The sequence below is a fragment of the Chiloscyllium plagiosum genome, unplaced genomic scaffold, assembly GCF_037043375.1.
Source record: "Chiloscyllium plagiosum isolate Xiang-an unplaced genomic scaffold, Cpla_swu_hap1 HiC_scaffold_7, whole genome shotgun sequence".
NCBI classification, from domain to species: Eukaryota; Metazoa; Chordata; class Chondrichthyes; order Orectolobiformes; family Hemiscylliidae; genus Chiloscyllium; species Chiloscyllium plagiosum.
This window is the reverse complement of record NW_028270145.1, coordinates 52861251-52873563: the sequence shown is the minus strand read 5'-3', so window position 1 is coordinate 52873563 and position 12313 is coordinate 52861251. Positions and strand designations below refer to the sequence as shown.

At 38.2% G+C, this 12313-nt stretch overlaps 1 protein-coding gene across 1 annotated transcript in view; it reads right to left on the bottom strand.

Moving 5' to 3' along the window:
* The window catches only part of dnah9l (dynein, axonemal, heavy polypeptide 9 like), a 432311-nt gene that overhangs the window by 12821 nt on the left and 407177 nt on the right, over positions 1 to 12313 (bottom strand). Inside the window, exons 78-80 of the mRNA XM_043693603.2 lie at positions 11197 to 11439; positions 10525 to 10707; positions 5981 to 6096 (exon numbers count right to left, since the gene is read on the bottom strand). Coding sequence (XP_043549538.2) covers positions 5981 to 6096; positions 10525 to 10707; positions 11197 to 11439 — 542 coding nt within the window. The remainder of the gene's footprint in view (positions 1 to 5980; positions 6097 to 10524; positions 10708 to 11196; positions 11440 to 12313) is intronic.

Below are 12313 nucleotides of genomic sequence, written 5' to 3'. Positions count from 1 at the left end.
ACACTGAAGCTAACTTAGAAAACTCAGAGATCAAAATTTTTAGGCAATTCAGAGGAGAACTGACTGGAGTCAAAACCAAATATAATTTCTTTCCCAGATATATGCTTTACCAATACCCACCTAAAAGTTGGGAGAACGATACACTAAAACATTCTTGGATAGAAAACATGCATAAAAATACCAGTGAAAAGAAAGGAGGAAGGGACAGTAAAGATAAGGGAAAATATTACAGTGCTGGAGATAAAGGGATGTGCCAGAAGGGTCAAGGACTGAGGGAGGAATATTTTAATGGGGTGAACATGACTATGCCGCTGACAAATAGGGATCAAAGACTGACAGATAAACCTTACTTTAACTTAACTCATAGGATGTCGGCATCGTTGACCAGGCCAGCATTTATTGTCCATCTCTATTTGTGCGGAGGTCAGTTCAGAGTCAATTACATTGCTGTGCCTGTGGAATCACATGTAGGCCAGACCAGGTAAGGATGGAAGATTAACCTTCCTAAAGGACATTATGAATGAACCAGATGGGTTTTTCCATTAATCAACAATGGCTTCATGGTCACCATTAGATCCTCAACTCCGGATTGTTTTTTATGAAAATCGATTTCCACCAGCCTTTTGTCATTTATATAAATGATTTGACTGCGAATATAGCAGGTATAGTTAGCAAGTTTCCAGATTACATCAAAATTGGTGGTGAAGTGGACAGTGAAGAAGGCTACTTCACAGTATAATGGGACCTTGATCAGATGTGCCAATGGTCTGAAGAGTAGCCGATGTAGTTTAATTTAGATAAATGTAAGGTGTTGCACTTTGGTAAGGTAAATCAGGGCAAGACTTATACACTTAATGGTACAATCCTGGGAAGTATTGCTGAATAAATGGACCTTGGGGTACAGGTTCAAAGTTCCTTAAATGTGGAATTGCAATTAGACAGGGTATTGAAGGTGGTGTTTGGTATGCTTGTCTTTATTGGTCAATGCATTGAATATAGAAGTTAGAAGGTCATGTTGCAGCTGTATAAGATATTGGTTAGGCCACTTTTGGAATACTATCTTCAGTTCTGGTCTCTCTGTTATAGGAAAGTTTTTGTGAAACTTGAAATTTTTCAGAAAAGATTTACAAAGATGTTGCCAGGGTTGAGGATTTGAGCTATATGGAGAGGCTGAGTAGACTGGGGCTATCTTCCCTGGAGCATCAGAGACTGAGGCATGACCTTATAGAGGTTTGTAAAATCATGAGAGGCATGGATAGGGTAAATAGAAAAGGTCTTTTTTCCAGGTAGGGGGGTACAAAATTAGAAGGTATATGTTAAGGTGAGGGGGCAAGTATAAAAGGGATGCAAGCGTAACTTGTTCTGACAGAGTAGTACGTGTATGGAATGAGCTGCTAGAGAAAGTGGTGAAAGCTGGAACAAGTACAACATTTAAAAGCCATCTGGATGGGTACATGAATAGGAGGGGTTTAGAGGCATATGGGCTAAATGCTGGCACAAGGGACCATGCGTTTGTAGTAATTTTCCAAAATTCACTGGACTCTGGGGCAGTTCCAGCAGATTGGAATATAGCAAATATGATGCAATTGTTTAAAAAAGGCAGTAGACAAAAGACGAAGAATTATAGACTGGATAGCTTAACTTCTGTTGTGGGGAAAATGCTTGAGTCTATTATCAAGGAAGAAACAGCAAGGCATCTAGATAGATATTGTCCCATTGGACAGATGCAGCATAGGTTAATGAAGGGCAGGTCATGCTTAATTGGAGACACCGTAGATGTGTTGTACCTGGATTTCCAAAAGGCCGTCAACAAGGTGCCACACAAAAGGCTGCTGCATAAGGTAAAGATGCAAGGTGGTACGGGCAATGTATTAGCATGAGTAGAAGATTGGTTAACTAATAGGAAACAAAGAATGGGAATAAATGAGTGCTTCTCTGATTGACGATCAGTGATTAGTGGTGTGCCTCAGGGATCAGTGTTGGGAGTGCAATTGTTTACAATTTACATAAATGATTCCCTGCCCTGGGAAGTATTTGAGGCTTCCTCAATAAATGTTTTTAAAGCTAAGACAGATCATGTTTGAACAGTAAGGAATTAAGAGTTATGGAGAGAGGGCAGGTAAGTAGAACTGAGGACACAAAAAGATCAGCCATGATCTTATTGAATGGCAGAGCAGGCTTGAAGGGCCAGATGGCCGACTCCTGCTCCAATTCTTACGTTCTCATTAATTTAAGATATCTGGTCATCATGGATGAGTTGGACTGAAGGGTCTATTTACATACTGTATAACTTGATAAACCTGTCATGGGGGATTTGAACCCAGGCTCTCAGAACATTACCTGGGCCTCTGAATTAAATAGTCCAATGAAAATACCACTAATCCATTGCCTCTCCAATAAGTTTTAACCTATATTCAAAGAGGAGTTACTCAGGTACTATTGTGATTCAGTTCCTACCAAGAGGAAAGTAAGGACAACAATGTCGAAACACCATGGAAAATGGAAGAATTCAAGAGTAAGATGAAGCTTAAAATGTGCTTGTGACAATGTCAGGCTCATAATAAAGTGTAAATCAGGCCAAGTATAGAAAGTTCTGAGGGGAGTTGGAAAAGCAAAAGTATGAGAAAAGATTGACACATAATAAAGGGGAATCCAAAAGCATATAAATAGTAAAGAAGAGTGCGTCTGATTAAAGACAGAAAACAGGACACATTTTTTGCAGGAAAAGTGCATGACTGAGGTATTAAACATGGACTTTGTGTTTGTCTTTATGTTAGCAAAGTCATCATGAATTGATACATTTGATTGTCTATGGATTACAGAGGCTGGTATCCTATCACCCAGTCACCCCTTATTTTTGCACAGTAAACTGGCTGTGGTCAGTCCGCAGAACTCAGGAGATTCTAAATCCCCTGTTTGTATATTTTTTTCTTTTTTTGAGTCAGTCCCCAAGACTGAGGGGATTCCAAATCTCTTGGTTATTCCTTTTCTTTGTCCTCAATAAAAAAGGAATACCAGTTAACAAAACTGGCTTTGTGATCAGTCCTTTGCCCCTCTCCCACAAAAAAAAGCAGAAACCAACAGCAGCAGTAACATACTAACTGTGGCCCAGCCAGATCCCCCATTCATATTGTCAGCCAGGGCTTCCTGTTTGGGTTTGTTAACCTGGACCAATCAAGGATTTCATAGTCAAAAAGATCCAGCTGGTATAAATAGTAGATGTTGAAAGGACTGCCTGTACTTAGCACTGATAAGCAATCATGTCTGGATTACATGCAACTGAAGAAAGGGTGGAATATGTGGACATATCTTCTAATTCATCTTAGATACAAGGTCAGTACCAGTGGTTTGAAGAATTACAAATGTCACATGCTTTTCAAAAAAGGACGTTAGGATAAATCCAGTAATGATACATCAGTCAGTTTGAACTCAATAATGTGAAAGTTTTCCTTTGGAACAAGAATCATATTAGACTCAAAACGTTAACTCTGTTTTTCTCTTCATAATTGCTGCCAGTCATGCTCAGTTTCACCAGCACTTTTTAGTTTTATTGCTATTTTACATTGTGACCCATAGACGACAAGGTAGTTCTTCTATACCGCGATGGTTGTGTTCTTGTGCAACCCTGTGTTATAGAAAAATGATGATGCTTTAAAAACAGTGATGAAGTGTTGGCAATGTCATTGCATTACAGCCAAAACATGTTTTAAAAGTGTGTGCTTTAGAAACAGTGTCCCCAATTCATCAATTGTATTACAGCAAATTTGTGTAAATAAAATGTGCTTCATAGGATAACTACTTGTAGTAACAACATTGATAGGTATTCTTGGAAATCGCTCAATATAACCATTCATTCTGGGGGTAGATTTTTGACTTGCTGCCTTGTTTCTAATTCTTTATTACAAATGGCCTATTCGCCCCATGTCTAGTCCTATGTTATGTATTATCTAACTAGTACTAGGAATTTTTAATGCCTCTTTAGTATTTTGTTTTATTGTTTCATTAATCAAATTTAAAGAAAAATTACCTAACAACAATGCAGATGGTTGATTGTGTCATTACTGCAGTAATATACACTAAGTTAAGTATATAACAAATAATTCCACAAAACAGCACTCTGTCAGATAAATATTATTTGTAGAAACTAGTCAGTTTCATGGAGGAACTGAAGTAGTCTCATAACAAAGGTTCAGGTATGACTGTTTTTAAATTTCAAGTTACTTTTATGTACTGCATCATTCTAAAGTAAACAACCTCATGCACTGATATTTCAAAGGATAATTATATTCTGCATAGTATTTTGTCTTCTAAAGATGAAAAAAATGTAAGCATAAACCAATTGCAGTAGCAGTTCCGCCTTGCAGAAGAAATGGCATTAATGATAAGTGGGTCTATTTATAGTGTGAATCCAGACTATGCTTAAAATGATTGAGCCCTGGCAGATCGTGTGCTTGATATAATTGGTATAGAACAGTGGCTAGCCCAAATTGTACCTGATTATTAATCAAAGTATTCTGAGAGAACCATAGTTTGTAGTGTACTTCTGATCTCTGAAACTGTTGTTTTTCTTCCCCTGTGGTCATTTCTGGCAATGGATACAAGGTAAATGCAAATTTATTTATAAACACAATATGGATGGTTGGATGTAAATTATAGATGTGTATCAAGTTTACCATTTGCTTTTCAACTTGTAAATCAATGAGCAGCTAAGCCAATTTTAAATTCAGAAGCTCCAAACTATCTTGAAACTATAATTCGTCATGGTCATCATTTATTGTATTTATATTGAACAGTTTATTATTACTTCAATTTTGAAAGTGCTGTCTGTTGATTCATTGCTATCATGGTGTGCATTAAAATCAAGTTCATTTTCATGCAATCCTGTATTTTTCTAAGAAGTAAAATTGCACATTTAATGTAATTTTAAATGTACTCTGCAATTTTACTCATTGTTTGATAGGGACTGAGTGGCTAGTTTTTTTTTTCTCATTTCATGGACCTGGATTTAAACTTTGTCTGAGCTAATAGTTTGAGCTTCAGCTGTAGGAATATCTGTATGAAATCAGTTTGGTCTTCCACAACCCAGAACACAACAATGATAACAGTGAATGCACAAAATTAAACTGAGCATAACCTAAGACTATTGTCATTTTTTGGGCTAACATCAGAAAATGAAGGAAAAGTACTCCATGTACCTTTTATCAAAACTTTAAATACAACTCTTTCAATGCACAATTTCCTGTGTTTAATCATCCTTACTTGGCAAGGAAACAAAATATTTATTTTTCTACCTTGTCCATTGATTGTTTTTAAATGGATGGTTCTGTCAGGAAGTGGCTTATGTATTACATATTATGACAGTAAATAACATTACAAGAGAAGTACTTGATTATATTGATGGGCCTGTTTTCATTTTCTGCAACATCCCGTGTGTGTTCTAACAATTCCAAACTTTACTCATGCCAGTCCTCCTCAGAATCAGCTAATGACAGAATATTGCAGATAACCAGGAGAACAGATTATTTCATCGAAAGGATGATAAAATATTGGTGAAGAAATTCAGGGAAGGCTACACAGCATAATTTTCAGAGATATTATTTGGTGGAATAAATGTTGCTGTACTGCATGCTGTCATGCACATGAGCACACAAAGTCTTCATTTAGAGTGGATAAGACATTTTCTATTATGACTACTATTAAACATGATTCCTTGCTTGCATTTCTCATACCATACTGGTCCCAAGAGACTCGTTATACATTATGCAAGTAGATACCGAATGGTTTGTGACTAACAGATCAGAGTGATGCATAATAGCTACATCAAAACACTGCCGTGCTGGGGGAAAAGAATCATAGCAAAAATCCCAATAAAAAGCCGAGCAACACTAATTTCCATACAAGAAATACTGAGCAATTCTAGTGGCACTTTGACAGACAGAATGCCATGCACAAGCTGTTTGTGTCTTGACATGCTACTTACCATTGTGCTAGACTGTACGTTGATGGATATGCCAGCTTGGTCCAGGTGTCAGGAACATTATCAAAGAAAAGTGCTGTCTGTAGTACCTCCATCTCAGAGGAAATTGCCAACTCGCCCTAACAAAAGCAAGAAAAAAAAAGTGCTGTTTGTAGTTTAAAGAAGGTTGTGATATGAAGATGTGATAAATAACCCAGTTCTTTACAGAGAAGAACGTATTTAAGTGCAATGTTTGAAAAGGGCTGCTATTTTATCAGCTGTGAAAGGTAGAAAATTACACATTTTCTGTTTCTTTGCTTTCATATTGCTTCCAATCTAGTTAAACTTTGTTCAAAATACCGACAGCACAATAACATTCTATAGTTAGGCATCAGTTTTCAAAACAGAAAATTGGAATTAAGATTGCTTGCTTTAGGATCCGTGTGAAAAATAACGAGGAGAAAATTACTTTAGATTATATTTGGTATTTTGATAATACTAAAAAATATAAATAATACATAATATAAGTGAACTGTCATGTCAGAAGACTTTCCCATATTGGTTACAGCTGCTCGAACTGTTCTTAAACTGCTTAAAAAGTGAGAAGCAAGACATGTATTTCTACTGATGAAAATCATCCTTAAGAAAGCCATGCAGTATCCTGCAGCTGGACAGTCAACTCAAAAACTGAGCATGTTGCTTCAGGTCAAATTAAAAGCTAATGGAACATAAAATGCCTCACATTAACTTGACTGAGCTCTTTGATCATTATAATATAATCAATATGGTATGCCTAAACTTCCAAAAGGTATTTGATAAAATATCATAGAACAGGCTTGCCACTGAAGCTGAAGTATGTGGAATAACATGTTAATGACCGTATGGATACAAAGTTGGTTGTGTGAAGAATGACTTTTTTCAGATTGGGGGACATTATATAGTGGGATTCATAGGCGTTTTCTAGCAACACTGCTTTTCTTTATATTTTTAATGACCTAGACCTGGGTGTACAATGAATAAATTCAAAATCTATAGAAAACTTGAAAGTACTGTGAACTGTGAGAGGACACAGGAGAATATAGATAGATAGATAGGTTGACATCTGATGGATGAGACTTAATACAGAATAATGTGAAAAGTACAGTTTGTGGGCAAGAACAAGGAGAGGCAATGTACAACAAAGGTTACAATTCTGAAGAGGTTGCAGGAACAGATGGGTCATGATATGATTAGATTACTTACAATGTGGAAAAAGGCCCTTCGGCCCAACAAGTCCACACCGACCCGCCCAGCGCAACCCACCCAGACCCATTCCCCTACATTTATCTCTTCACCTAACACTATGGGCAATTTAGCATGGCCAATTCACCTAACCTGCACATTTTTGGTCTGTGGGAGGAAACCGGAGCACCTGGAGGAAACTCACGCAGACACGGAGAGAATGTGCAAACTCCACACAGTCAGTCACCTGAGGCGGGAATTGAACCCGGGTCTCTGGGTGGCACAGTGGCACAGTGGTTAGCACTGCTGCCTCACAGCGCCAGAGACCCGGGTTCAATTCCCAACTCAGGCGACTGACTGTGTGGAGTTTGCACATTCTCCCCGTGTCCGCGTGGGTTTCCTCCGGGTGCTCCGGTTTCCTCCCACAGTCCAAAGATGTGCAGGTCAGGTGAATTGGCCATGCTAAATTGCCCGTAGTATTAGGTAAAGGGGTAAATGTAGGGGAATGGGTGGGTTGCACTTCGGCAGGTCGGTGTGGACTTGTTGGGCCGAAGGGGCTTTTTCCACACTGTAAGTAATCTATGATATACATGTGCACAAATTATTCAAGATGGAAAGGTAATTTCAGAAAGTGTTTCAAAAGACACATGGAATCCTGGGCATTATAAATAGAGGCCTAGAGTACAAAAGCATGGAAGTTATGATGAACCTTTAATGAAATGCTGGTTTGACCTCAACTGGAGAATGGATTCCAATTCTGAGCAACACATTTTAAGAAGAATATAAAAGCTTTAGTGAACTATGGAAGACATTTATGAGAAAATTTCTAGAGATACATGTCTTCAGTTACCTGGACAATTCAAGAAACTGGGGTTGTTCTTGGAGAAAAGATACGATTAAGAGAAGACTTTATGGAAGTGTTCAAAATTACAAGCAGTGTAGATAGAACAGTGAGAGAGAAACTTCTCATTAGTGTATGGCTTAAATACCAAAGGATGACAAATTATGATAACTTCCAAAAGAACCAATGGTGATATGAGCATTTTTTTTTATACAACAAGTGGTTAGAATGTGTAATGGCTGTGGTGGTAGCAGATTAAAGTGTAGCTATGGAGGGCTATAAAGGGTGATGGAGACTAAAACAGGGCTTTGGAGAGTAGTTGAACATAGACATGACAGCTGAGTGGGCCCTTCTGCCATGCAACTATTCTGTGATTGTTGAGAGTTCTATCAATACAAAATGAGATTCAGGTTGTGGTTTACTGGGATGACACCTTCCCACCACTGAAACTGTGTTGGCAACTATATTGAGAAACACTAACTTCCAGAAATCTTGGACACCCACTTAAATCAATATAAGAACTGGGTGTGCATGCATTTACAGATTTCCTGCAGACTAACGTTGGTCCTTAAATGGAGTGCTGGATGCAATTACTGAAAAAACCTTGTCTCCATCATAACATCAGGAATGGAGATGTTCGCTGATGACTCCACAACATTCAGCACCATATTCCTCAGAGACTGAAGCAATCCAGGTGCAAATGCAGCAAGATCGAGACAATATTCAGACTTGGACTGCCAAGTGGCAGGTAACATTTGTGCCACTCATGTATGTAATGATCATCCCAAAAAGAGAGATTCTAATCAATGCCCCGACATTAAATGGTATTACCATTACTGAATCCTTCTCTATCAACATCCTGGGGGGTTACCATTGACCAGAAACTGAACTGGACCATAATAGTACTATGGCTTCAACAGCAGGTCAGAGGCTAGGAATCTAGCATCAAGTTACACTTTGACTCCCCAAAGCCTGTTCACCATCTACAAGACAAATCAGGAGTATGATGGAATACTCCAACAATACTCAAGAAGCTTGACATCAATGAAGACAGAGCAGACCACTTGTTTGGTACCACATCCACATATTCACTCTCTCCATCACTAATGCACAGTGGTAGCACTGCAAAAATTCACCAAGGCTATTTTTTTTTAAAGTATCTGTCAAATCCACAACTGTTACCATCTAGAAGGATATAGGAACACCATCACTTGCAAGCTCCCCTCCAAGCCACTCCCCATCCTGACATAGTCATAGAGATGTACAACTAGGAAGTAGACCCTTTGGTTCAACTTGTTCATGCCAACCAGATATCCCAACCCAATCTAGTCCCACCTGCCAGCACCTGACCCATATCCCTCCAAACCCTTCCTATTCATATACCCATCCAAATGCTTTTTAAATGCTACAATTGTACTAGCCTCCACCACTTCCTGTGGCACACACACACCACCCTCTGCATGAGAAAGTTGCCCCTTAGGTCCCTTTAAAATTTTTCCCTCTCACCCTAAACCTATGTCCTCGAGTTCTGGACACCTCCATCCCAGGGAAAAGACTTTGTCGATGGAAATAGATTGCCATTCTTTTAGCATCACTGGGTCAAAATCCTGAACTTCCTTCCTAACAGCATTGTGGGTCTACCTACACCCAAGGAGAGCGGCAATTCAAAAGGCAACATATATCAGCACCTTCCCAAGGACAAGTACTAACAGGCAACAAGAGCTGGCTCAGCTGGTAAGCATCCTCTAAGTTTAAAAGGCGTGAGTTTTTTAAAAAAATAGTATTAATTTGGAGCCAGGAAGAGTAGGTATGTTCATCTGGCTCCAGCACAGTGCTGCAGGTCACTGCTGGCCTATAATTTCTAAGTCCTTTGCTGCCTCTGCTCTTCCCAGTGCTTACCTTTTGGGCAAATATCCCATCCTAAGAGCTGCACTGGGGCACTTATTTGGCACTTGTTGCAGTGCAGTTGGAAGGGAAGGCAACTGGGATTGCAGCAGGCAACTGACCCACAGTAGGTACTACAGTAATAGTTGATCATGCCTGAAATGTCCACACCCCAAACATGAATTTAAAGATTGCTCATCACTATGTACAGTAAAATCACAAGCATTTTCTTAGAATATCTCCACAGATAGCAACAAAAAAATTACATGATTTAATTTGTATTGGTTATAAAACTAATTATTTGGTTTGCTGGAATGTTGTGCAATCTTAAAGAAATGCAAAATGATTAGTTTTTCTTGTATAGTATTAACAAAACATTGCAATTTAGTCTTATTGTTGGTTGAAAGGCTTATTGCATTCCTTCAGCACTGAGTGTACTCATTGAGGTGTAATACAAAAAATATACTGCATGATTTTCACTTTCAACTGTCCATTGTATAATAATTTAGTTTAATCAAAGACAATGAAATGAAATACAATGAAGCCTTTTGATGGACATGATCATTTTAGAATAAACATACTTGAGCATATTTCTATTTGTGCAACATATTGCAATTCTTACCTTTAGCCCCAGATCTAGTTCCTTTAATGAATGTCTCACTTCGTGAATTAGAACATTCATTCTTTCACACTCTTGGAAGCAGACCAGAATGTAAGGGGAACGCTCAGCTGTTTTAGAGGTTATATCAGTCATATTGTATTCCTCTGGTAGTTTTTCCAATATATCGTCCAGAATAGTCTTTACCTTTAAAAGCAGTACAAATTGATTGTTAAGCATGATTGCTATTCAATTTTATCTCATAATGCTGACATTTAGTTTAGAGTAACATAAAATTATTTTCTACATTTCTTGATGTGTAAGCCTTTGGTTTAACTGTGCTAACCAAATTTTGAATATGAAAACCAATATCTTAATCAGTACAGCTTCATGCTGAATCATTTTTCTTCTAGCCAATGTGTATGTAAGATTTTCAGGTGTTCAGCAAATTTAAGAATATTAAAACAAATTGCTTAGGTTATTGTCAATAATCAACATTCTGCTTTGAAAACAATGTAAAGGCCAATGTGAAATATTTTGCCAATTTTTTTCTTGCCTGAAATGTTAGGTTCAGTCACAACTTAATAATTTTATTATTTTGCATTTTATTTTCACTGATAGGAAGTTAATAATAAAAATGTGAATACCTGTAGTCTAAAAGAATTGCATTTAATAACAAGTTTATAATGTTCTAACCTTTTCTTCAACAGTTTGTGTTGCTCCTTCACTAGTTACTGAATCTCTGGGCTGCATTTCTAATAAAGTATGGAGAAGTCTGTCTGAAGTTACAGTCAGGAATTCAATCTCTGCATTTGAGTGGAGACCATAATGTACAGGACTTTCAGGTGGTAACATTTCATCAATGTACCTATGGTAGCCATTGTAATCAAGATTTGATGGAGCTACAAAACCAGGAGCCAAAGTCATTTTTCTTTCAAACTGTAGCAGAGCAAGAAAAAAGTGAAGAAATGTCCATCAGCTTAACTTAGCGTACAAACATATATTACCTTTACTCGTTTAAACAGACATGCAATCAATATAATCCTTATTATTAACTTCCAATGGAAGGGAGCATATAAATTTTGAAATAAGAAGAGAAAGTGAGCAAAAGGAGGAACCTTGAGCATCTGAAAGAAGGAAAGTGACCCATAGAGTCATAGAGATGTACAGCATGGAAACAGACTCTTCGGTCCAACCCGTCCATGCCGACCGGATATCCCAACCCAATCTAGTCCCACCTGCCAGCACCCAGCCCATATCCCTCCAAACCCTTCCTATTCATATACCCATCCAAATGTCTTTTTAAATGTTGCAATTGTACCAGCCTCCACCACTTCTCTGGCAGCTCATTCCATACATGTCCCACCCTCTGTGTGAAAAAGTTGCCCGTAGGTCTCTTTTATATCTTTCCCCTCTCGCCCTAAACCTATGCCCTCTAGTTCTGGACTCCCTGACCCCAGGGAAAAGACTTTGCCTATTTACCCTATCCATGCCTTTCATAATTTTTTAAACCTCCTATAAGGTCACTTCTCAGCCTCTGGGAAAGCAGCCCCAGCCTGTTCAGTCTCTCACTATAGCTCAAATCCTCCAACCCTAGCAACATCCTTGTAAGTCTTTTCTGAACCCTTTCGAGTTTCACAATATATTTTCGTTGATGATCCTTCATGAGAATTTGAGAAAATAGATGATCAAGCTACATTAATTTAATTGACTGACTTGAGTCAGTTTCTTTTACTTATTGAAAGAAGTGTCAATATACAAGGATATGAAAGGCATCAAAGAAGCCAAAGGGCTGAATTTGATGGAAGCCCGA